We start from the raw sequence: 27733 nt of genomic DNA on the forward strand, positions 1-27733 counted from the left end.
TTTGTTCGTCGATCGATTCAGATCGACTTTCATGCTGCCTGACGCGAGTGCTTCTATATTTTTGAAATTGTCATTGTCATTCGTCAGTATTCCTTCTATACCATTACATATGGTACATTCACACAGTAGCCATTTAGGCGTAAGAGTATTCTTTCTGTTCTTCCATTATCCAGTTGGACCACCGGATAGCGAAGACAGTTGATTGATCATTGTTGAGTTATTTATAGAACAACAGCCCGATGTGTCTTGCAGAGCAGAGCAGTTGGATGGATGAATCGATCTTATTTCGACCGTGGATCGATCTCCATCGCTGATGATTGTTGCGTGGACGTAGCTATTCTGTAACAACACAAAGATGGTCAATGAGGGCCCTGAGTTTTTGAACTCACGATCGATCGCTTACTAAGCGAACGCGCAACCAATGTAGCTACGGAGACCCCCTTGTGTTTGTTCTTGCCGGAAATTATTTTGTAGTCTCACGTGAATAATGCGATCGTGTATTGGACATCATCCCTTTGATTTTTATTCAACAGGATGGGTAGATTTGAGATGGCCGATCCGTAGATTTAGTTTTCCATAACACCATGCCTCTAACACTTACAATAAAAGTTTGAAAGACATCTCAAGCATTGTTTCAATAAAGAAATCCTACACGTCTTGTTGAAACACCATGTATACCATGGATGGCCAAAGGGTAGTCCGTGGTCTACCGGTCACCCGCGTCGCTGTTTCTTGGCGCCCGCCATCTAAATTAGGATAGTGTCTTTTTTAAAGGGAACGAATTAAAAATCCGTTTGCCGTAATTATTTTCTATGGAACAATTATTAAGCTATAGAAAATATTGTTCGGCCAATGTCCTTGACAGACACTTGTAAGAGTGTTTTACAGCTACTAGATAAAACTCAGTAAATTGGCCGAGACTCAAACATTTACATCGACGATCCTCCGTCGAATCATTTGCTTCGTTAGACCATTGAAAATGTAATGCCGAGCAACTGCTTGCAGTTGAAGAAACGTTCTAAAACGTTTCACTGCCATACACTATGATCAGTTGTCATATGTGTGTTGCGTCAGATGGATCATATTTTGAATGAGATATAATAAATTTGCTTGAAATTTAACACTTTTCTGTTTTATTTAAAAATTCACGGTACTTTTTCTATCCAAGTGAATATTAATGGTTGAACAAAAGCTTCAATGTGGTCTAAATGTTTTCTTATGCAACATATAGCTCAGCATATTGTTTTATCAAGCACGCAGTGCTATTGTTCGACAATTTACTGACTAGTTTAATAACAATTCCTTAGGATGGCTAATGAAACAACTCTAGAGTAACAATCGATTTTAAGCATCATATACGCTTCACAACTGACATATTTATTTATATTTCTTATATATTTCATTAACTTTACTGAAAAAAGTCGAATTGCAGTTTTGTAAAAAACATAACTGTTGCTGGAATCCAGATCCAGATGAAACGGTATCAAGGGAAGTGATTCAAAGGGCAATACGTGTAATTTAATTGAAATTGCGATCGATCGGTAGCGAAGTTATTCATCTTGATTAAAAAGGAGTTTTTTACCTCAATTTTTTTAAATTTAATCTTCAATCGTTCCAACGACGTCATATAATTACCGCTCATGATTGTTCTCGAGATAATTGAGGAGTATAATACTCTACTTGGATGTATTTTTTATGAAAAATAATTGCTTTACGAACATATAAAATGCCGATTTCCTCCAAAAATTCTCCGTTATTCAACAAAAAGATTTTTAAGAAAATAATGTTTTATTTATCAATCATTTAGGAATTAATGAGTTTTTCATTTATCATTGAATATTTATGAGTATTATATATTTTTCACCTTTAGTTAGAGCTTTGTATTATTGTTTTGTTAATACAGTCAACGTTGGTAGACCGCAAACTGACATTTGAACAATTATTCGCCCGCAATAACCAAAAGTTTGGCCACCCTGTTGTATACTCTTTGAAGAATTGTGACTTTTTCAACATTGACATAGTTTTGCATATCCCAAGCGTTCTGTCGAAGTATGTGAATATTGTTATTCTCAATATTTATTTACCCGAATATATATATATATATATATATATATATATATATATATATATATATATATATATATATATATATATATATATATATATATATATATATTTATATATATATATATATATATACATATAGATATATATATATATATATATATATATATATATATATATATATTTATTAATAGTTCTTCTAAACCCTCTCCATCTAAGTTGACAAGCGAGTATTCTCTCAATGTTTCGCCCTTTAAATTGTCAGCATGTTATACACACAGCTAGTTTAGTTTAGATCATCGCATAAAGTTTTTTGAATAAACAAAATTCCAGGTTCAAAAAATATGAACAAAATATTTTTGTGTTGTGTGCGGTCATACCCAAAACATGTATCATTTGTTTTACTCTTTATGTATCATCTGGTATTCTCAGACCCGTCGGAGAGTACTTACGAAGTGGGAAAAAAATAATTTTCGAATGTTATTAAACAACATAAAAGCAAAAATAGAACAAAAGCTCATTGTCAAGATCCAGTCGTTTTCTGTAATTTCAGGATGCACACGAAAAATACAGCGTCGAAGGAGCTCTAGGACACTAACATACAATTTTACAAAAACTGTTTGGCGCAGAGTTTCGACTTTTGCATCTTAGCTCGAGAAGACTGAAGCTCCTGGCTTTGTTTAGTCAGTCTCAACTAATGGTAATTGTGTTCACGCTATCTCGAGCCATTGTTTGTGAAATGAGAAAGGTAAATGATGTTTGTTTGTCCAGTCGAAAATATGATCTTGGTTTGTCCACTTTTTTGAATACTCTAGTTCAGCGCACCTGTGTCAAATGAAATGTTTCAAAAAATATAAATAAAATTGTATTCTTCATGATTCACAGTAGTTGATAGAATATTTTTACGGATTTACACGTTTCAAAGGTTTATAAAATCCGCCTTCTATTGGCCTCAATGCGCCCCTCATTTGAGTTAACTTTTAATCAATCACCAGATGATTATTTGGTATTCAAACCATTTCTGGATTATAACACTTACATACATTGTAAACATTATGCTTGCACAACCTTTGTATCGGATTTATACATCTGAATCATATAATTAATGCATCTCGATGATCTCAATCCTGATCATAGTTTGTACGATGCGTTGATGTTGGTTTGTCCACATGATTTCTATGGCAACCGCTTGGCGCGCTGCAGTTTGTTTGTTTTGTTGTCCTTCGCGTGGAGCAGAAATAAAGTTTCTCTGTGTTGAGTGCTGTTCATCTTTACAATGCCCAAGAAAAAGCAATATTCTGGAGATAGCCTAAATTACGAATGTATTAATATGATGACAGTAAACTCAAGCAATGAGAAATGTAACATCGACTTGAAAGTTCTTTTTTTTTTCATTCAAAAATGGTAATTTTTAAAACCGGACAAACCATGATCATGCTTTCTCTTTGAAGAAAGTCGTTAGAAAACATATGAAATTGGAGTAGGGTACCGTTCTGAATCATATTTCGGACACTTTGTTCTGATATCTTGAAATGCTTTATGCACTGATGATATACCTATCAATTTCATATCACAATTGTCCTTGGTTTCAATATCATTTTATATGAGAACTACATTTGAAATATAACATAATCGACAGAAATCTCACAATACTACTCATTATCGTTTGTGTTTGACGTTTCCTTAGCGTGAGCACGTAGAATTTACCTGTTCATAAATATTTAAATTTCTCCCGTGTTTCATCAGTTCTCATCATCGTTAACAGTTTACTGTGATGGCTTGGTAAGTGTCTCGCAGTTGACTAAAAAATATAATCAAGTGTAATGTAATTTTCGTCCAAAAAATTACAAAACAATTTGTCTCAAATTTGAATTCAATCTGTCCGAAATTTGATTTAGTGTCCGATGTTTGATTCTTATTCGCTTGATTTGAAAAGCATTTTATTCGATGATTTTTTTAAGTTTTTAATCAAATAGGTACCAAAATAGAAAGCTTAAAAGCATATTAAACTAATTTATTAAAAATATCAACCAAATAATACCTGTGCATGAAGTTTAGATCTGTTTTCTGCATAATATGCCTTAAGCGTCCGAAAATGATTCAGAACGGTAATTTGAAGTAGGCTAGAAATATTGTGACGCTAGAAAAACATCATGCCTCAACATAAACAAAATGCCTCACAGAAAAAAATTGTAATTTTTATTATAAATTTATTTTGACGTAGGGTAAATGATCTTGCTTTGTCCAGTCGAAAATATGATCATGGTTTGCCCACTTTTTTGAATGCTCTAATTCAGCGCTCCTGTGTCAAATAAGGCCTTCGAATGTTTCGAAACATATAAATCAAATTGCCTTTTACATGATTTATAGTAGTTTGATAGTATATTTTTACGAAATCACATGTTTTAAAGGATTATAAAATACACCTTCTATTTGTGTCAATGCGCCCCTCATTCGAGCTAACTTTTAATCGATCACCAGATGATTATTTGGCACGTATTCAGACCTTTTCTGGATTACAACACTTATAAATACTGTAAACATCATGCTTGCTCACCATTTGTATCGGATTTACATAGCTAAAACATTAAATTAACGCATTTTGATGAACTCAATTTTGAGTTGTCCAATTCAATAATGTTGTTTTGTCCACATGATTTCTATGGCAACCGCTTGGCGCGCTGCAGTTTGTTTATGTTTGTTTATGGTGTGCTTCGCGCATAGCAGAAGTATGGTTTTTCTGTGTTGATTGTGTTGAGGTGAACACTTCTAAAATGCCCAAGAAAAGGCAATATTCTGAAGAAAGCCTAAATTATGAATGAATCAATATGATGACAGTAAACTCAAGCAATGATAAATGCAACATCTAATTGTGAATTCGAATGTTTTCATTCAAAAATGGAGATTTCTAAAACCGGACAAACCATGATCATTTTTTTGGGCAAACCATGATCAGAGGTGGTCAAACCATGATCGTAATTCTTCGTTAAGGGTCGTTATCGTTAAAAAACATAAAAAATTTGAATAATTTCAACACCTTTCTCTAGTATTAGCAACTAGAGACTTGGGGCTTTTCAACAAACCCAAACTCGTATCGATTATGTGTGATTTTCATAAAGAAAAATCGATTTGCATTTACTAGTTGCGTAAAAACACCCCGAATTGGACAAACCAAGATCATTTACCCTATTTTCGTTTTAGTTTCTCAATATTTATTCTGAGGTCATAAGGAATCGAGGCGGCCCAAGCCGCCAAGATGATGCAATTCGAGTTCACCGCCGACCCGACGTCGCAAGCGGCGGTGTCCGCACGCAAACCTGTGTTCCACTGATTTTTCGTTTATTTTAAAAAATAGGATACGATCCTTTAGCAAGGTCCGACTGAGCTTTGACGAGCGTCGGATGGCCTGATGCATTGCGTTTGCCCGGCGCAAAATCATAGCTCGTATACTCGCGCACGGTATCACAGACCGTCCTATACCCAAGATGTTTTCCCCGCGTCACAATATTTTTCAACTACAGTAGAATCCCGATTATCCGCGGAATAGTCGGGCTAGCTCACCGCGAATAACGAAAATCGCGGATAACTCTGTAAATGACCAAAAATGAGTGATCAGATAATGTGAAAGCCATGACCAAAACAAAAGTGTATGAGTCTATCATTCACCGACAAATTCGGGGAAGGCCTGTAGATTTACTATGGAGCTTGCTTTCGCGGATAATCGGGGTTCCACTGCACTACACTTTATCAGAGTGGTTATTTCTGTTTCAGTTGTGTTCAGGAGCGATTTATTCCGGGAAGCGTGATTTTCAAAAAAAAAAAACGATTTGCATTTACAAGTTGTGTGAAAATACCCTAAATCTTACAAACCAACACCATTTACCATAACTTAAAATATCGCGTTAGAAAAAAGTGCGTGAAAAACGAACCAGACGTGCTGTCAGCATGAAATTTTGACTGAGATTGAACGACAGGTTCCCCTTCTCTAGAAACTTGCAAATCATCGATGCAGTGTTATCAGTTTGAAATATAAAACTCGATACTCTGAATTGAATTGTCACACATTTGATGTAATTTAGCTTGCTAATTGAATATTTATGCGAGGAATATATGACATATATTCAGCCAAACACAGATCTTTTAAAATAAAATTCTGATACAGTGAAAGTGGTATTTATGAAATGTATGGAGATGCATAATATTGGTATTTTCACTTCATTACTATAGATCTAATTCTACTGATGTCAAAATTCTAAAGCGATAGATACACAACAAATAATGCAATTGATAATAATCGATAATGAGTTTAGCAAGGATTTTTAACTAAGGACTATGAACGAATGTAAATATAAATTTGCTATAATACAATATTTTATAACAAGAATATAAAAAATAAGAATTACGCCAACTAATGAAGAGTGCAAAATTGCGTGCAACATCTAGAACAAGCTTGCCTATGCGATGGGAGGGAAAATGTTAATTTGATGTACGAAATGATTCGTGTTTTGTCCGATTACACTGCCAGCATGAGATGAAGCGAGCATGAGAGAGATATGCTTGGCGAGAAGATTAGCCTTGAGCATATGTATGCATATGAATTTCGAGACAACAACGGCCAATGGCAATAGCTCATCGAGTGGAGTGGAAAACAGAGAAGTAAATAGAAGTAGAAACAAGTGGATACATGGCGAATGTTTGTTTTCGTTTGAGGTCAGACAGTGTAATAGCTACCGTAGTCTTCTCTAAACATCTTAACAGATGGTGATGCTGTAGCTCGAAGATGTCTTCATCGTTGTAGTTGTCATCCAGTTCGATGCCGGACTCCTGTGCCGCTAGCCGCGACTCGGCAGCCTTCTTCTTACTCGCGAACGCCGCACTAGCGCCCGCTTTCGCTATTCGTATTCGTGCAAGACGTGCTTTCTACAAGAGGGACAAAGAGTGGAAGCAAATTAAACGGGGTTCCCGCTTTACTTACACCGACTGGTAGTCCTCGTCGTCGAGGTCCGCCCCGGCGCCGAACCGTATGCCTACCCTCTGTGCTTTCCGCTTGTCCGCCCGCTGGTTCTGGTGATAGATGCGGCTGAAGTTGGACACGATTACAGGTACGGGTAGCGCGATGACCAACACACCGCTCAGGGAACAGACGCCTCCCACGATCTTACCGGCTATTGTTTCTGGCACCATATCACCGTAACTGGGGAGAAAAGATGACAAGTTAATCGAGAGCTGATTACCGTATTTAGAGAAATTAATTGGTCTCCCTCGAACGCGAAACTACTGAGCTGCCAAACGCTAAAAGTGCCATCGCATCATTGGTGCCGTCACTGAACACGAAATTGGCAGCTAATGTATAGTTAAATACTTCAATCATCGTTCTGTCGAACGAGCCGAGCGCGTGAGGTCAATATCATTTGACAGGCGGAGAGTGAGCGAATAAGTAGTTGACACTTAATATGGTCCCTCAATACTTCAAAGTTGTTTTCTACCGACCAGATGGAACCAACTACCCGTGAAATGAAACGCCACAAATTTATGCTATCGAATTTCTTCGCTTACTCCGAGTGAGCAATGTTGCTTAAGTGCTATGATATACATATCTTTATGACAGTCTGCACCTCGCATAATTCAGAAATTATCAAAGCGATTTTGTTTGAAGTCTTGATGGGTTTGATCAACGTTTACATAGAAGCAAATATTTGGGAAATGAGCCCTCGTCTTTTTCCGGTGCTGGAAATGAATTTAGCTGGTGGCAGCGAGTAAAGTATGGGATTCAACAGCAAAAACACGCGGCCCATAGTTTCACATCAGCGCTGCTGTGCCAAGTGATGCGATTCCGAGATAAGCAGCACACAATCTTCGACTCCAGCGCCGCTTGGACCGAAGCCAGGCAGAACGGGATGCATTGCACACTGCTCACTCGCCTTTCGGAAGAGCATTCCATAAAATTTGGTACGATGGAATGTTCTTGCCCCTGTTCAACTGCAGCGGTGGCCCCTGCTAACGGTTTGATAATTTGCCGGGACTAGCGTCGAAATAACAAATTTGCAGTCGAGAAAAATTTAACTTAAAAGCAATTTGGTTTTTACCCCCTTTCTCTGTTGACGAAGCACCGCCGTTGACCATAATTGGCCGCCCGTTTCCGGGGGTAACTGGAGTGTGTGATAATTCGGTGATAATTGCAGTGGCCATTCGGTGCGCTTTTTGCTCACCCTTTAGTTCAGTATCGCAGTGGCACGAATATGCAATCATAGTTTCTTCAGCACATCTAATTAGAATAGTTATTCGTCCGAAATTAGAACGTAATTTGTCGTGGTTTGGATATGTTCCACATTTTCGAGAAGGCAATCTCATAAAAATTTCCGTCTGAAAACAAACAAGCAGCATTCGCAACATTTGATCTCCTTAATATCCCATCTTTCCTTTGTTGACTAAATAATGTTTGAGTAAATATAAGCTCAAGTAACATCCCCGGGACGGTAAGCTCTGTGACATAAGCGCTATGAATAATGTTTCTCTACAAACGCCGGTGGCATTGTAGCTAGATGCTGGCGTCGAGTGTTACTTGAAAGTTTCCAGAAGAGTTCCACTTGAAAAGCTCCAACGGAGCTCCACTAGTTTCAGCCAAAGAAACCTGAAACTGAGAGATAAGAAGTGTTTCTTCTTACCAACCTCAGATCGCTTCGCTCACCCTTGTCAATGTGCCAGCTCGGATGATGGCAGTAGCTATGTATCGGATTTCAAACACTCGCGTAATGCTTATCGTCGCTCTCGTAGCATTATGATCTAATATAATGATGTGTTGTATATCACTCTGGATAGTAGCATTTTGAATGGAAAAAATTTTTTGATGATAAGTATCGGTTTTAGTTCTTATCTGTTATGTTTTTGTTACTGAAAAGGTGGCAAGTTGACACAACTGATTGAGGTTAAAAGTGGGACTTAAGAAATAAACGTGTCCCATACATTTCCAGCGCAGAATGTTCATTCTTATCGTAATAAACTACCAGTGCAGACAAAAGTCATCGTCACAGCAATCAAAACCAAAGTAACGACAAGAAACGATATCTTCATCGTCGTCTAGCACAACATCAATAACTCGTCGTGCGATGGAAAAGATGTGACGGCATCGCAGCCGACTTCGAACGAATTTACAATCACGACCAGGGATCAGGGTTGCCATAATAAAATCTGTGTTTTTGGTCCGAAAAAATCTTTTTTGACGTAGAACTACGCCAAATCAGAAAACAGGTCACGTTTTTATGAAATAAAGTTAACGTTAATAACTATTTTTGCCGCGAACGGGTTTTGGCGATTTACATACCAAACGAATCGGAAATTACCTAAGATTTGTTTAATATTGTAAACATCACAATCCCCTGGTGTGTAAATGGTTAAAATTCATAAAAACTATAAGCGTTTCCATTTTCCCATACATTTGTTCTGCTGATTTGTGTAATTTCCCGAACAGAGCTGTCAATAACGAGCAACGTATCGACGAGCAACGAAAGAGAAATCGTAAGATTTAAAGTCTCCGTGAACAAAGGAAAGGAAGAAGAACGAAGGGGAATATTTGCCTAGAGTATAAACAGTGGATCTCGCTGAGGCAAACTTTCAGTCTCGTTCTGTTTTCAAAGCAATGAACATCGCTTTTTCTTCCTTGTTTTGCGTCATCACATGCCTTCGTTTCGGGTTGAGTTATGGACGTGACCAAGTTATTCATTCGCTGATGTCTCTGAGCTACACAATTGTGTGGGGAATCATCAAGCTAGACTATCGTCAGCTCATCAAGAAAATAAATGTTCCGGAATTTGGTCTGTGATTTAGTTTCACATGGCGGTAGCAAAACTCTCTCCGCCAAGGATGGCAGCTAAACTAATCTAGACCGGCAATATTAACAGAAAGGACTTCTGTTGAAAAAAGCGAAAAACTAAGATAAGTGTGTGTATACTTAGTTGCTTCAAGCTATCGAAATATGGATATTCATGTGCGTACGTGCATGTTTCATAACCCGTACGTAAAAATAGTGCGGGAGGGAAATATTTGCGTTAGGGTATTAGTAATGAATCTCTGCTGAGGTAAATATTCAATCTTTTTCCTAGCAGTTAACATTGTTTGTTTTCCGTCATCATAAAGGCTTCGTTGGCGCCTCTGCTTTCAACGCATTGAACTGACAGTATGGCGAAGCAGGCGTTAAAGTTGTGCGCCAAAAATTATTTGGGGAATACCAAGCATCTTGAATGTCGTGCTGGAATTTTAAAAGTTATTTGGGTTCGCTTGCCAGTCGCAAAACTACTTTCAACTATGATTACCTTTGCGCTAATCTTGATCATAATGAAGCAATGGTACTCTTTTCGATGTTGTTGAGATTATCAGAGAAAGTTTATTTCATTTATTTAGTCACCAAGAAAGTAAATGTCGTTCTGGAAATTTGTATGTGATTTGGTTTCGCTTACCAGTAGCAAAACGTTCTCCACTAAGGATGACAGCTGCGCGTATTTTGAGCATGGAAAAGTAATGCAACTTTTTTCGATGCCAGTAATATTAACAGAAGCGTTTCTTTTGAGAATAGCGCAAAATGATGAGTGTTTATATTCCTAGTAGCTTCAAGCCACCGATGTAGGGCTCTGTATGCATGCTATGACGAACGCTTGTTTGGCGCTTGGTTTACATTTTACGAATGATGTCTAGAGGTGCGATTCCACTGAGGCAATACTAAATAACATGTAGCATGATATTTGAGGTCTCTTTTGGTCATAACTTAGCTGCAAACTCATTCCCGGCTGTATTTGACAATGTGGAAAGTAGTTCAGGACCTCATATACCGGATTCTATAGAAAACTCAAATTGGAACACTTTGGCAGCAAATTGCGACATACGATCAGCTAGTGTATTGTTCTGCGAGGGCGAGAATGAATCGTCAATCAATTATCGTCAACTGATTCTACAATAAAAAAAAAACATTTCAGGGCGATCAAACCTACTTCTACTAAACAGTTATTTCTAAAATCTCCCAGCATTATAAAATAATATCCGAAGTTATTAACAAGCGACTTATATAAAATAACAGCGTAAAGGGTGTGTCACATCAAATTGCATCACGGAAAAAACGCTGTAGAAATTCGCTCAGTAGACCGATCCTTTTGAAAATTTTAGACAGTAAAATAAAAACTATTAAACAACTTTTGGCATTTTCTTTTTATTCATACTTCGAGCCCAAGCCCGTATGCTCGCACCTTCCTCTTTACCCCGTCCATAAGGTTCTGTACAACGTCAGGTTGTAGTTTTTTTTGAACAGAAATCCATTTTCTCTTGAAGTCCGCCTCCTATTTGACAACTTTTGGGTTCTTCCGGAGGGCCTGCTTCATAATCGCCCAATATTTCTCTATTGGGCGAAGCTCCGGCGCGTTGGGCGGGTTCATTTCCTTTGGCACGAAGGTGACCCCGTTGGCTTCGTACCACTCCAACACGTCCTTTGAATAGTGGCACGAAGCGAGATCCGGCCAGAAGATGGTCGGGCCCTCGTGCTGCTTCAATAGTGGTAGTAAGCGCTTCTGTAGGCACTCCTTAAGGTAAACCTGCCCGTTTACCATGCCGGTCATCACGAAGGGGGCGCTCCACTTTCCACAAGAGCAGATCGCTTGCCACACCATGTACTTTTTGGCAAACTTGGATAGTTTCTGCTTGCGAATCTCCTCCGGAACGCTGAATTTGTCCTCTGCGGAGAAGAACAACAGGCCCGGCAGCTGACGAAAGTCCGCTTTGACGTAGGTTTCGTCGTCCATTACCAGGCAATGCGGCTTCGTCAGCATTTCGGTGTACAGCTTCCGGGCTCGCGTCTTCCCCACCATGTTTTGCCTTTCGTCGCGGTTAGGAGCCTTCTGAACCTTGTATGTACGCAGGCCCTCCCGCTGCTTGGTCCGCTGGACGAATGAACTTGACAAATTCAGCTTATTGGCGACATCCCGGACCGAACTTCTCGGATCACGTCTAAACTGCTTAACTACGCGCTTGTGATCTTTTTCACTGACGGAGCATCCATTTTTGCCGTTCTTCACCTTCCGGTCGATGGTTAGGTTCTCAAAGTATCGTTTTAGTACTCTGCTGACCGTGGATTGGAGGATTCCCAGCATCTTACCGATGTCCCGATGTGACAACTCCGGATTCTCGAAATGAGTGCACAGGATTAATTCACGACGCTCTTTTTCGTTCGACGACATTTTTCCAAATTTACGAAAAATTGACAGTGAAGCATGGCCAACGTGATCTATAAACTCTTATCTGATTATAAGCGAAAGCTGAAGATATAATTCCTAAAAATTAAATTTCTACAGCGTTTTTTCCGTGATGCAATTTGATGTGACACACCCTTTAGTTCTACGTCAACGATACGGTTGGATCTTGGACACAACCTCCTATAATTTTTTATCTTAGTTTTTCCCTCAAAAAATCTGTATTGAAATCTGTACTAAATTTATAAGTTTAATTTTGAAGCATAATTTTACCTTTAGTATTATTGATTGGCATAGTCATTATTGATTAGACGATGCTGATCATCAATCATTAAACCATTAATCTGAATTTAATCTGAGTGAATTCAGGTGTTTCAGTTTGTTTTGTTTAATTCAACAATCAATAGCAAAGCGTAGTTAAGAAAACAGTAAAATAGGTTTGGTCATCAAATTGTTTAAACGGTTCAAAGTTCGTTTCATTTTTTTTTATTTCGGTCGTAGTTAAATCTCTCTAGGTTATGTTTAACTACGGATTCCAGTGAGAGCCATTCTGTTGTGGGGGAATTCAGCATTTTCAATGATTACTATAAATGTCTAGACCGCAATGTGTTTTTCCAATTCGACTAGACCGATTTTCTAGTCTGTGTTAGGGGAGCGCCTTGTGGTCTACACGAATATATGGAGAATTAGAATTTCTATTTTCAATGCTATTTTAACAAATCATTTTCATTTATATATTTATGCTAGCTGACCCGCAAAACTTCATCTCGCCCAAAATTTATGTTTCGTTATCACATCCACGTTTTCTTATCAATGGGTCCAGCAGCCCCCATGTCCTTAGAGAGAAGGTAGGTGTGTGGAACCATCATAGAAACGTTTATCGATCCCTTAAACCTCTATATGCTAAGTTTAATTCCATTTGTTTGATTAGTTCTCGTGTTGTTCAGCAACCTTCCCCCTCTCTTTAGAGAGGGAAAAGGAATGTCAAACCACCAAAAACATTTATTGCTCCCTAAAACCTCCATATGCCAAATTTGGTTTCATTTTCTTGATTAGTTCTCGAGTTATGCATAAATTTGTGTTTCATTTGTATGGCAGCTCCCCCTTAGAAAAGTGTTGAATCACCTTAGAAATGTTTCTTGCCCCCTAAGACCTCTACATGCCTAATTTGGTTCCGTTTGTATGATTAGTTCATAAATTATGCAGAAATGTATGCTTCATTTGTATGGCAGTAATCCCCCTCCTCAGAGAGAGCAGTGGAGTGTCTCTTTACCATAGAAACGTTTCAAAACCCTACAACCTTCGCATGCCGAATTTGATATCATTTGCTTGATTGATTATCGAGTAATGCAGAAATTTATGTTTCATTTGTATGATAGCCTCCCTTAGAGAGGGGAGTGGAGTGTCTAACCCCCGTAGAAACATTTATTGCATCCTTAAACCTCCACATGCCAAATTTCGTTTCATTTGCTTGATTAACTCTCGAGTAATGCAGAAATTTTAGTTTCATTTGTATGAAAGCTCCCCTCTTAAAGAGAGGGTGGAGTGTCTAACCACCATAGAAACAGTTTCATTGTTTCATATGTAAGGGGGGAGGGGGGTTGAGGGGGGTCTCGAACTATCATAAGAACCTTCCCCGACCCCAAACTCGGAAACTACTGAATCGATCGACATGAAAATTGGTATGTAGGGGTTATACCAAATTCGATCGATTCAGTAGTTTCCGAGTCCATAAGATTCAGACAGACAGAAATTCATTTTTCTATATATAAATATATCAAGTTTATAAATACATAGTTACCTTCAATTGATTTATTTGAAACTCATTGTTGAAAAAAACCAATATTTACATTATTTAAGTTCATTGTGAAAACATAAACATAAATGAAACATAGTCGTGATTGAATTGAATACATGGTGAAAATAAAAACATTTTTTCATATTCAGAGCTGATTCAGTTTGCTTCAAAAAGGCCAATGCGCACTTTTACCCCGCATTACTCTACTAGGCTGCCAATGAATGTATGGGAAAAAAATCGAGCCTAAAATTTCAAAAAGTTACCCTACATCAAATATACACCACCTCGAAAAAACACCCTATGTTAAATTTCAGCTCAATCGGACTAAAAGGAGCGTGGCGCAAAGCGGTCAAAGTTTGAGTTTTTTGAAAATCGAAAAGTCACCCAAGGGGAGAGTAAAGGAAATCGGGGTTTTCGAAAAAAAAAATTTTTTATGCCAAATGTCTTAAAATGGCATGAAACGTCGAGATCTAGTGTCATCTCGAATTTTTTTTTGTCAAAAATCGACACTCTGGGTCTTTTTTCGGAATCCGAAACGACAAGTTGGTTTTGGGTGGCAATAAAAATAGTTATTTCGATTTTTCATTCGGAACTTGCTACGAAATGTTGATTTGCACGATAATATACCCTATGCAAAATATTAGCTCACAACGTTAAAATTTAAAATTCAACAAACGTTAAAATTTGAGTTTTTTGAAAACCAAAAAATCACCGGAAATCGGGGTTTTGAAAAATATTGATGCCAAATATCTTAGAATTAATTGAGTGTTATGAGTGTGATTGAGAGTGTGAGTGTGATCATTGTCAACATATCCTCATATCCCCTCCTTTTCCTGAAGAAAATATGTCACCCTTCTAAACTCGAGTTGACCGCGAGTAATCGGTTTCCTTCGGTTTAACATTAGAATTAAGGAAAAATGTATATATACTAGTAACAATACAGTATAGAGTTCGGCCCCTTTAACCCTATGTAACTGAGCCTGTAAAAATAAACGATTTAAATAAAAAAAATATCTTAGAATTGCATGACACGTCGAAATTTACAATTGAGGGGCTTAGAATGAAAGGGGTGTAAGTGATTTTATCGATTTCTCTACATCGACTCTCTCTTTTGGTCATAACTTAGCTGCAAATGCATTCCCAGCTGTATTCGACAATGTGGAAGATAGATCAAAACCTCAACTATCGGATTATATAGCAAACTTAAATTTGAACGTTTTTGCAGTTGAGTTATTAACTAAAGAAACAGTTGATAAAGAGAAATCGATCAAATCACTTACACCCCTTGCATTCTAAGCCCCTCAATTATCTTGAACAAATTTTTTTACGAACTATGGCTGGAACGGTTCGACATATTTAGTTGAATTCAAAATTTAATTTGGAATAATGATGTAAATTAAAGCTTGAGATCGAACTTCGTAAAACATTGTTTATTTGCATTACTCAGTATAGATATTATGATATAGAACTGAGAATGTCCACATTACACCATAAATGGTAATTTTTGGAGTGTTTTCACTTCATATAATGAATTCCAAAAACTCTGAAACCGGTCCCGATGCAGAAAGCGTCTGGAAATTATGTTATCATTTTAAATTAGCTTTATTAGAGCAGGGCTAATGCAAACACTCGTCGCTTTCCTCGGCCAGCTCACTGGCAGAGGGTTAGATGTGTATGCTATCGGTGTTAACGGTGATCACGGGTCCGCTCCATTGTTTCGAGTGTACAATGAGAACACTGAAATGAGGTTTATAAAGAGCCAGTTTGTTGCTATATAGTGGTTGACATGTTTACAAATTTATTTGCGTCACTAGGAAAAAGGGCTTAGCAAAAGTGCCACTTTCAAATCATTCGGTATCCCGAAGCGTATTGACAATTTCGGATTGAAATACGCCGCTGGCGAGAAAATTTAGCTGTCTAAACAAGCCGGCAAGCTAAACTTTTACGGAAATATCAAACACAAACAAGTGTTGGATTCTCGTAGAAAAAACTAATCCTTTGGATCGTTTCACAAACAACGAAATACGTTCACATCAGCAACAGATTCATCGGAACTATGTACCATTGATCGCACCAGTTTATTGAGCGTACGGAATAAAAGTTTGCTTTAATTATCTCGGTTAGAAATTTTAAGGATTCAAAACAGTTGCTCCATGTGAACACCAGTCACAAGGCTTTCAGTTTATTGAGCTGTCTCAACAAACTGCAAACTAACTAACTAACTAAGCTGTTGCAAGCAATACTGTTAGCAGGAGCAAGTTCAAAATGGGATGGTGTGAAAATCCATTCCTTCTAAAACATATATGTATTGATATAGGACACACATAGGATATAGTCATAAAGGCCGAATATAAAACAGCAATCGAAGGGATAAATTGGGTTCACATTGGAGAAAACTGACTATCCGACGGTTCAGTCGACTATATCGAAAGCTATGTTTCAACAGGGCCGCTTCGGATCGTGAGGATTAAAGCTGAAAGGCAACGGCAGCTGAGCTGTACGTAATCCGCTGGGGACGAAGACAATATAGACGGCCATTTAGTTGTTCTATCGAAACTTGGTCGCAAAGTTAAATGGCTTCTGATTCAATTTTGTGATTTTCGGCAGTGTTTTCATGCTCTAAATTAATTTCTGTTGATAGATAAACACTAGGGCCAAACAATATGGCTCCTTTGGAATTTCCTTCACGGAAAGTATACATGACGATGAGTCAGCCTAATGGCTTCTTTCAGGGGACCATGTGTCACAAATTTAAGCTAATATGGTTCAATATCGCAGCTGTGGATTTTGGTGTAATCTACTAAACTTTTTAATATTTGTATATCAGAATTGATCATCGACTGTAGTTTTGAAATTTATACTGTTGATACAAGTTCCTCTGTTTCAACATCTGATCCATAATCCTGATCTAACAACCTCATAGATGTTAGTCAGTCTCTCGTTATAAATGAAAAATCTGATGCCATATCCGCTATAGCCAAACTTCTCACCACTCCTTCCTACCAACATAATATGTTTTTCAAGTCATTGTAAAAAGTAGTAGTTAATGTTGTTTCAGGTCGTGGGAATAATGATTTCTTCTCAAAAACTCCGTTGAATTTACCTTTTGCTAAAAAAATCCTAGTACTTCACCAAAACTCATCATTATTATATCAAATCATTTTCAAACAAAATTCTCGTTCAAGATTTTTCAACCACTTGCAAATAACATGTTTCTCCGTTACATGGAATAAATGTTTGATACAGAAGACATGATAGAATGAAGACAAACCCCTCCCCACTTCTCCCCTTAGAGAGCGGGAGGAGTTCTATTCACCATAGGAACGTTTCGTGCCCCCTAAAATTTTCACATGCCAAATTTGGCTTCATTTGCTTGATTAGTTCTCGAGTTATGCAGAAATTGGTGTTTCATTTGTATGGTAGAACCCCCCCCCCCCTAAGAGAGGGGGGAGGAGTATCTAACCACCATAGAATTATTTTTTGTTGGCAGCATTTCCACCTGTGATGCGACATATAAATAATCTTCATACTGAAAAACCGTTATCGTCCTCCTTTTCCCAAACTACATAACGACCCAAAGCTGAGCACTAAAATATGCAGTATCAGCAATTATAAAATATTTCCTGTTCCTCATTTAGGCCTTCTGAAAGTGTTCATGTTTATAAACAGATGTTTACCATAAAAGGGAAACCACATTTGACTCGGGTAGACGGATTAGACAAATTGTTATGCTAGGTTGTAAGATGATTGACAAGCCAGAATATACTTTAACCAGAAACCGAGTAACGTTGTTTCTCGCCTTCCGAAACGCCTTGCGCCTTGTATGGCGACCGTAACAGGACTCTGTCACAGTCCACTCGCGAGGTAATTAAAAGTGTTCGGAGATAAACTCTGCCAGTAAGAACAATGAACACTCTTCTTCTTCTTGAATGGCGTTCACGTTCCTTGTGGAACTTTTGCCGTCTCAACGTATGCATTAACTAGCGTCATTTAGTAATACTAAGTTGAGATTTCTTCAGCCAAATAACACGCCTTGAATGTATTCCGAGGGGCAAGCTCTAGAATACGCGTGACCACAGTGCAAGTCGAAGGAAATTTCTTTGACGAAAAATCCCTCCGACCAGAACGGGAATCGAACCTGAACACCCGGCATGATAATGTGAGACACTAACCACTCGGCCACGGGTGCACATACAATGAACACTCCATCAAATCGTTATTGCATAACCTCATGAAATAAATTACTTATTCCATTGTGCAGTTGCATCGAAATTCAATGAACCCAACATTTTCTACCGCTTGGTAGACGTTTGAAGCGACTTAGATTTACTCCACAAAAGGCGACGCATTCCACAGCTACACTTTCACCGGCCATATTTCAAGTTGACAGGACCACGCCGATTTGCTAATTTATCCTCATAACATGACACATTAATTATATAGTGTTAAATTCTGCATTGATTTATCGTTAGCGCCGAGCATTTGGCACACAGCATGCTGGCTTCTAAATGCTAGAAATTCTAACTTACCTTATACCTTACCAGTTTCACCGGAGCTGCTCGGCTCGGGGATCGTGCTGTGGTTTTAGATTAATGGATGGAAAATTTGATTCCTTCGATAGCGTTCACATTCCCGCTTCAAAAGCCGTTCATTTGCCGAGCAGCAGGGTAGGAAATCTCCGGCTCGATTAGCTGGAAAATTCTCATTCCGCCTCAGGCACACGCGCTACATAATTGCTCTCCCACTCACATACACACGAACATAATCGAAAGGCCTCCGATCCCTTTCCAATTATGTCACATAAATTTTAAACTGACCCGGAACATTAGCTACGATCCTGGCGCGTCCGAGGCAGATTCATTCACTTAATTGAACCTCTATCATCCTCCAATATTAGCATCGTCGGTATGCGTCGGATCAGTGGAACTGTATCGGCCGGACCGGATAAATGATTTATGAATAATTTAATTAAAGTGCTAGTGATGGCTTCATTCCAGGAGGAGGACTTTAATTATAGTGTATACAATGTTGAAGTTGTACTGTGATTGTACGAGCATATTGACACATATAGGATTTGTTGCAGTATAATGCTTCAATATGTTACTGGCACGAAAACGAAAGACCTGGCACATGAGTCCCCCTAGCTAATGTGACAGGAAGCGGCTCGAATAAACATTCAGTTTTTACCACGCGGTGGGTGGAGCGTGTTGGGAAATCGTTTTTTCCCGTTTGCACTCTCTGTTATTCCACGAGAAAACAATAACAAAAACGAGTTGGCAAAGTACGTGATAAGTTGTAAATAGAAATTTAAGATTTCAATCTTTCACGGTACTCGGAGAGACAATCCTCCTTCTCACCTGCTGCACACGGCACTCGACCGGTGTTGCTTTTTCTTCGGCGTTGACTTACACGGGTAGAAAATAAAACTTTGCTAGATTTTATTCATCCAGAAGTTAGAAAAGTTCAAGCGCGAATCATTTCCGATATTTTGTTGTGGCACCTGGTGTTGGCTTACCAAGGAACTGACAGCAGTACAAATTAGGAACAATAATTTTCGTTGACACTTGGGATTTGATTTTCAATTTTTTTTTAATATATCGGAGGCTGTCAGTTATAGATATCCCCAAAAACACAAAGTTTATTTTCCAATAACTTTCACAACGGCAAAATACTTGTGGAAGAAAAAAATACAAACAACACTGCGAAGTGCAAGATCGTGTCATTCTGGTAAACGACTTCAAAAGAAAACTTATTCAATTACCAACGCGGGAGGTTTTATTAAAAGTAATATTCCATACTGTACATTTGCCAAAACAGTTCTGGTGCCCGGGATCATACCGCAATATGCAGCGTTATTTGATTAGCACCCCTGCAGACAAGGTGGCTAAAGTGGACGTAAACAACGTCCGAAAGAATTGGCTTCCCTTCAATATTTTTACGGTTTTTTTTTAAGCTGAATATCTTTACAAAGTTTATTCCCGACCCGACACCTGCTGATAATATAATCAAACGCATCGGAGCTTAAATTGAAGCTGCTGAGGACTACTACACAGCGTTTCATAACTATAAAACCACTCATTTTCTCTGAGTTTCCAGAGATAGAGAGTGTAGAGTACAATAAATATCTTTATTTATAAGATTGAGAAAATTCTCCCCAAATCATCAAACTGCCGCCTGCAATGTTATGAGTTGAAAAATTAAATGACACGTTCGGTAAATCTTTCCAGTATGAAGAAATTCTATTCAAGTTGAACTTCTCAGTCAGAGAAGTTTTCCTGAAATAGTGAAACCCATGGGATTAGCTTCCGCATCAGTTTTCGGTTCCGCAACTTTGGAGATGGGATTTTTTTAGTTTGGGGAGAATTTTCTCAAAAAGGCCTGGTCTGGATAGCTTACCACCAACACGAATGAACAGTCAAAAGAGCAACGAAGTACTTTAGAATCATTTACAGCTGTTATTGCATCAAAAACAATGTGATAATTGGGTAATTTGGCATCAATTCATAAAATCGGGAAGGTCATGGCATGGTTTAATTAATGGGGGCTTCAGATTCTGGACTGGTCAGCTTGTTTACCAAATCAAAATCCTGTCAGGAACTTATGAGGAGTGGTCAGACGAATAGTAGATGTAGCTTACCAGCAGTGTGATTGGTTTGAAAAGCTTAAACGAGCCGTATCCTCTGCGTAGAACGATATACAGATTTCAACACGGCGCAGCTTGGTCGAAACCACCACGAATGGGTTATTTGAACTGATTGAGAACTCAACCTCAACCTGACCTATGAACTAGAAACTTATTGTAATTCATTTGAAAATGGCGTTAATTTTGTAAAGGAGTGAGAGTTTTCCTATCTGGTTCTATAGTTATGAAACATTGAAATTTTTGTTTTTTGAATGTTTCGCACCTAAACACAACAATAAAGTTCAAATGACCAGTCTTTTAAATGAAGATAGTTATTGTACTCTACAATATATACTTCAATTCAACCGACTTCTGACATATCTCTGAAAACTCAGAAAAAATGAGTGGTTCTATAGTTGTGAAACGCAGTGTAAAACTGCGAAATTTGCGATTTTGGCTTCGTTTAAATTAATCTCGCTTTTTGTACGAAAAGGTAATTTTTGTATGTGCTTTAATTTAGTTGGTCGTGTTTTTGGGCTGTTTCTACACTTGTTCAACCAAATCTAATGTATTTAGGGCTAAGAAGAGTATTTTCCTGAGAGGGTTGTTTTTCATTTTAAAGTTTTAATAACTATATGGGGTTTTTATTTGAACCGATAGGTCGATGTCTGCCATTTATTTTTCGAAGATAATTTCATGGAAATAATACTCTTGAGGTTTTCCATTGACTGCCTGGGAGTATTGTTAGTTTTCAAGCCAACCTCTAATTCATTTATGACGGAGTAGACGCGACCCATAAAAGCTAATCACAAACCACACCAAACGCCAAACACATAACAACAGTTCAAAGAACCCAAAAGCATATCTGCGGCGGCACGATAGCGGCCGGCATCGCGTGCGGCGCACATTAACTGATGAAAAAAGTACGGCTAATTTGAATTATCGTTCACATGAACACCTTCACTTTGACCCCCGGAGAAAATACACTATTTCACTTCAGAGAGCCCAGTATTAATAAAACTCAAGTCGGCGGCAGTCAAAACCAGTCCCCAACATGCTAAAAGTTTTTTTCCACCGCTTTCTCCTCGTACCCACCCTCTCGGAAAACCAAGGAAGAGGGATGGGTTTGGAAATGAAACGAAAATTACAGACTCAGAACTGTCTGGGGCGGTTATTCGGCGCTCTGTGAAGTTTGAACCCGAAGTGGAGGAAAACTAATTTTCAGCATAGTTCTGCCGGTGGCATGCACTAGTAATAATTCACACGCCACGTGACACCCGGCCGTGGAACTGTGTGCGAATTTAAATTGGTCTCGGAAGCGAATGGGGTGGGGCAAGAGCAGGCTGTGAGCAAGTCATAAATAAAAATATATATATATATGTGGAATCATGCCGCGGCATGCGAAGTATTTGTACCCGCGAATATGATAATAATTGCATGTATCGGCTGGTGGGAATAGCTGGTTTTATGAGTGTTGTGGTTAAATAGTTGCGGCCTTGTAGTTTTTCAACAATGGGAAGAATATCGTTTGATAAAACGAACTGTTACGAATACAGTATCAATGCAATTTCACATCAATGAATTGATGTGGGTAATTCTGTTCTGGAGAAGGGTTCCATTGGACGGACTTTGATCAAATGTATTAATATTGAAAGGAAATAACTAAACTTTTTCACACGATTTTGAGTGCTTTGGATTGATGGATTTCTTTAAGGTCACCAAATTATTTTTGTAAGTGTTCCAAGCTATGAATGAAGGTAAAGACATTGTGTCGGAGTGCATAAAAGCGTGTATTATAAACTGGTCAACCGAGTTCCATCGACACCAAAGTCGAGTATCTAGGGCACTAATGTATTGCTGTAATGGTAAGATAATCTCAGAGGAGTTTTATAGACAACAATCGACATATCCGCTGCGCTTCAATAACTTTCTCGATTAAATCTCGGAATTAAATACGCATAGTTTTTTTTTCTTCAAACCATCTTTAACTTACTGGAAAAACGAAAAAAAATGGGGGTCTTCATAGTCACATTGGTTGCGCATTCGCTTACTAAGCGACCGATCGTGAGTTCAAAACTCAGGGCCCTCAATTGACCATATTTGTGTTGTTATAGAATAACTACGTCCCCGCAATAATCATCAGCGACGGAGATCGATTCAGTGTCGGAGTCCTTTGGCCTTATTCCCGAATACACTACACGTGAAAACAATGTGTAGTGAGTACAACCTTATTCCGGATTACACGCCACTGTAAACATTTGGTAGAATTCATTTTCAATACACCGAGTTCATCCACCGATGTTATTCTGGTTTACACTTCACGCTCTCTTTTGTGTAAACAGCGATTCCTCGTGCTCATCATAATCGCCGATCATACACTCTCCCGAAAAGTTGGTATATATGACGAGCTTTTTGGTAAATAATACTAATATTTAGTAAATTTTTGCAATACGAATTCTTCGTACATATTACGCGATAACAATGGTAAACAAATGTAAAATCGGCCAATATAACCCAGTATAAGCAGTCGATTCAAGATTGGTTTAACATATACCCAAAACATGTTGGGCCTGATTCTCGAATACACTTCACGGTGGAAACGAAATAAACGGAAAGCCATTGAACTACGTTTCACGAGTTAGTGAAATGTCGAAGATAATAATGAGTTTTCAGGCAGAATGAGCACTTTTCAAACAAAAAAATCATTAACGAAAATTAACTTCTCCGTATCGAACTGGTATTCAATGTGAGTAAGTGTTTGTTTTCTTCATGTGATATAATAACCTCATACAACAAACTTCATCTGAAGATAATTTGATATTATAATGATGAGTTTTAGTGGGAAACTAATTTCGTATCCAGATGTCGACACCGTACCGTTGTCATCGCTGATATATTTCATTCCGTTTCCACCGTGAAGTGTATTCGAGAATCAGGCCCGTTCTGTTAACCCAACCTTTATGCATATATTGTTATGAATTTATTGAGCTTTTGTATGCATCTTTATTCATTTTATGAACTGTCTAAACTATTTAAATTATTTATTGAACTATCTGAACTATCGACAGCTGATCCTGCATCGATTGGATCTGATCCATGGCTACAAATTAGGAAAAAATACACAATTATTACTACAAATAGCTACGACAGACTACTCAATTCTCCCAGGACCAGCGTGTAATTAGTTCTCAGCCAAACACATTCTGGAGATATCACGAAGCTGACGACACCCAGGCGGCATTAAGTGAGGCTAGCTCAACGCCCCGTTGCAACATTGACTTAACGCGCAGAGTCAGTGGATACGGAACCTGCGTCGTGACGAATCCGGAAAACATCCAATTGATTGAACCACCGATCACAATCGTCTGCAAAACGTTTATGAAGTTGTCCTTGACCAAATCCAACAGGATAAAGGTAGAACTAGGACTCAACAGGGCTCGTTTTGTGTATCGAAGTACCCAGATTCCTTATTATTGAAGTAATGTCTTCGCATTCTCCCGCAGCAGACGAGCACAAATAATTGCTATCCAATATGTATCATTATTAATTAAAGAACATAAATTGAATTGATTTTCACCAACATTATTTACCTGTCTCGAATCTGAGTTAATACGACCTTCTTTTGTGAAGAAAACAATATCGGAAAGTAGTGCCGTGAAACTCAATTTACAACTCGGTAGTTAGGCTAATAAAGTTATATTTTCATTTTCGTCGCGGTTGCCTGTAATGACAATCGTAAAAGTTACTAATACCGCGAAGTAAAATGAATCAATCGTTGGTAGGGATGCGTATTGCATCTGACATTCATTTTACAAACGATTGGTAATATTTACAGAAAATATGTACATTCTACTGTTTGCATTACAAAGGATCTGGAAGCTTTTTTTAGTAATCCATTTTCTGGGTGTATCAACACAACTCGAGGATAAACAAAACAAAATACAACTGACGTTTCTCTTACGGTGGGTATAGACTAGTAATATATTCATGTGAAGAAATATGATGAGATTTATAGAAATCGCATCAACCGTTTACACTAGCGCGAACTTCTATACTGAATATATTCATATTTTCGGTGAATGTATTCACCTGAAGTAGAACTGCATCCAACTTTAGTGATTTCTCACCAGTGAGAAATTCACCAGCGTTTACATATGCCTGAATTTATTCTATTCATAGTGATTATATATATACCTTGAGCAAGTGTATCATATATGTTCTCACCCGTTTATATCTATTTTCGTTTGAATAAATCCATCTATAGCTATAGATCTCCCTAATGTAAACGCGCCATTGGAAACGACATTGTAAATGAACACAGGGTCATTTTGGTATCCACTCCATTTTATACACGAAGTTCATTTTTACACTTCACGAAACGGGAATGAGTACAACAAAGTGAAGTGAGATGTAAGCGTAGTGGGAACGTAAGTGTACGTGGATACGGGAATAAGGCCCCTGGCCTCTCTCTATCCATATGCAAGCTATGCCTGCAGCAATAAAAAAAAATTGGTGTGTTGTGCTATAAATAACATAGCAATGATCATATCAACTGTCTCCGCTGTCCGGTCTACTGAACGATGGAAGAAAAAAAGAAATACTCTTACGCCTAAAATGGCTACTTTGTCATTTACAATTTATAGGAACCATACACATGTAACACGTACACGATTAAATCCGGCTCCGTTGCAGCTGAAATGATAATGAGCCTGAATTAAATAAACAAATGGGATGAAAAAAACGGAAAAAAATGTGAAAAAAAACGGACAACACTTTAAAAGACATTCCATTGATTTATCCTAAACACAGCATGTAGAGTAGTGCCGGGCAAAGATGCGCATCTAACTGTTGTTGTCCAATAACTATTGAAATAAAATAAAATAAAATTCAGTTTGCTAACAAAATTGTAACTATATATATTAGGCTGTCAAAAAAGTCCTGCGGTATTTCTGCGAGGTGTCGTTGTAAGCGCGTAGTTCTAGTTGTATTAATTGTATTGAGTTATACTAAAGGGTGTGTCACATCAAATTGCATCACGGAAAAAACGCTGTAGAAGTTCGCCCAGTAGACCGATCCTTTTGAAAATTTTAGACAGTAAAATAAAAACTATTAAACAACTTTTGGCTTTTTCTTTTTATTCATACTTCGAGCCCAAGCCCGTATGCTCGCACCTTCCTCTTTACCCCGTCCATAAGGTTCTGTACAACGTCAGGTTGTAGTTTTTTTTGAACAGAAATCCATTTTCTCTTGAAGTCCGCCTCCGATTTGACAACTTTTGGGTTCTTCCGGAGGGCCTGCTTCATAAGCTCCGGCGCGTTGGGCGGGTTCATTTCCTTTGGCACGAAGGTGACCCCGTTGGCTTCGTACCAAGCAAACCATTTGTCATGACAATTGTCATGCGTAAATGCGAAAACAGAATAGAAACATACGTTATGAGGCATGATGTCGACGCCAACCTCTCTCAGTTTCTATTCTGTTTTCGCATTTTCGCATGACAATTGTCATGACAAATGGTTTGCTTGCTTCGTACCACTCCAACACGTCCTTTGAATAGTGGCACGAAGCGAGATCCGGCCAGAAGATGGTCGGGCCCTCGTGCTGCTTCAATAGTGGTGGTAAGCGCTTCTGTAGGCACTCCTTAAGGTAAACCTGCCCGTTTACCGTGCCGGTCATCACGAAGGGGGCGCTCCGCATTCCGCAAGAGCAGATCGCTTGCCACACCATGTACTTTTTGGCAAACTTGGATAGTTTCTGCTTGCGAATCTCCTCCGGAACGCTGAATTTGTCCTCTGCGGAGAAGAACAACAGGCCCGGCAGCTGACGAAAGTTCGCTTTGACGTAGGTTTCGTCGTCCATTACCAGGCAACGCGGCTTCGTCAGCATTTCGGTGTACAGCTTCCGGGCTCGCGTCTTCCCCACCATGTTTTGCCTTTCGTCGCGGTTAGGAGCCTTCTGAACCTTGTATGTACGCAGGCCCTCCCGCTGCTTGGTCCGCTGGACGAATGAACTTGACAAATTCAGCTTATTGGCGATATCCCGGACCGAACTTCTCGGATCACGTCTAAACTGCTTAACTACGCGCTTGTGATCTTTTTCACTGACGGAGCATCCATTTTTGCCGTTCTTCACCTTCCGGTCGATGGTTAGGTTCTCGAAGTATCGTTTTAGTACTCTGCTGACCGTGGATTGGACGATTCCCAGCATCTTACCGATGTCCCGATGTGACAACTCCGGATTCTCGAAATGAGTGCACAGGATTAATTCACGACGCTCTTTTTCGTTCGACGACATTTTTCCAAATTTACGAAAAATTGACAGTGAAGCATGGCCAACGTGATCTATACACTCTTATCTGATTATAAGCGAAAGCTGAAGATATAATTCCTAAAAATTAAATTTCTACAGCGTTTTTTCCGTGATGCAATTTGATGTGACACACCCTTTATAGCTTGTTGGAAAGGTATTTTTGTGCGCTATAATATAGTCCTTGACAGTGTTTTGTTTGGTTAAGTCGTTCGTGAGTTATAGTGTCGCAAATATGGAGCAAAATAAAGAGAAAATCCGACATATTTTACAGTACTACTATGACAAAGCTGCTCAAGCTCTCAAGCTGCCAATAAAATTTGTGCAGTTTATGGACCCGATACAGTTTCCATTTCCACCGCACAACGATCGTTTCAACGTTTTCGTTCTGGTCGTCGTCGGTCGTCGTCGTCGAAGATGCGCCACGCTCCGGAAGGCCTGTCGTCGAAAATTACGACAAAATCACTGAATTAGCCGAGAAAGACCGGCATAGTAGCAGCCGTAGTATCGGCCAAGAGCTGGGGATAAGTCATCAAACCGTTATTAACCATTTAAAGAAGCTTGGATTCACAAAGAAGCTCGATGTATGGGTGCCACACGTTGACGCGAAAAAACATCTTTGACCGTATCGACGCATGTGAATCGCTGCTGAATCGCAACAAAATCGACCCGTTTCTGAAGCGGATGGTGACTGGCGAAGAAAAGTGGGTCACTTAC

The 27733-nt window shown here is 38.7% G+C and overlaps 1 protein-coding gene across 2 annotated transcripts in view; it reads right to left on the reverse strand.

The window, feature by feature from the left end:
• Window positions 1-27733, reverse strand: part of LOC129770687 (potassium voltage-gated channel protein Shal) — a 455955-nt gene that overhangs the window by 67657 nt on the left and 360565 nt on the right. For both annotated transcript variants that reach the window (XM_055773663.1, XM_055773664.1), the window contains exons 7-8: window positions 7096-7258; window positions 6796-6984 (exon numbers count right to left, since the gene is read on the reverse strand). In XM_055773663.1, coding sequence (XP_055629638.1) covers window positions 6796-6984; window positions 7096-7258 — 352 coding nt within the window. The remainder of the gene's footprint in view (window positions 1-6795; window positions 6985-7095; window positions 7259-27733) is intronic.

The sequence above is a fragment of the Toxorhynchites rutilus genome, chromosome 2, assembly GCF_029784135.1.
Source record: "Toxorhynchites rutilus septentrionalis strain SRP chromosome 2, ASM2978413v1, whole genome shotgun sequence".
NCBI classification, from domain to species: domain Eukaryota; kingdom Metazoa; phylum Arthropoda; class Insecta; order Diptera; family Culicidae; genus Toxorhynchites; species Toxorhynchites rutilus.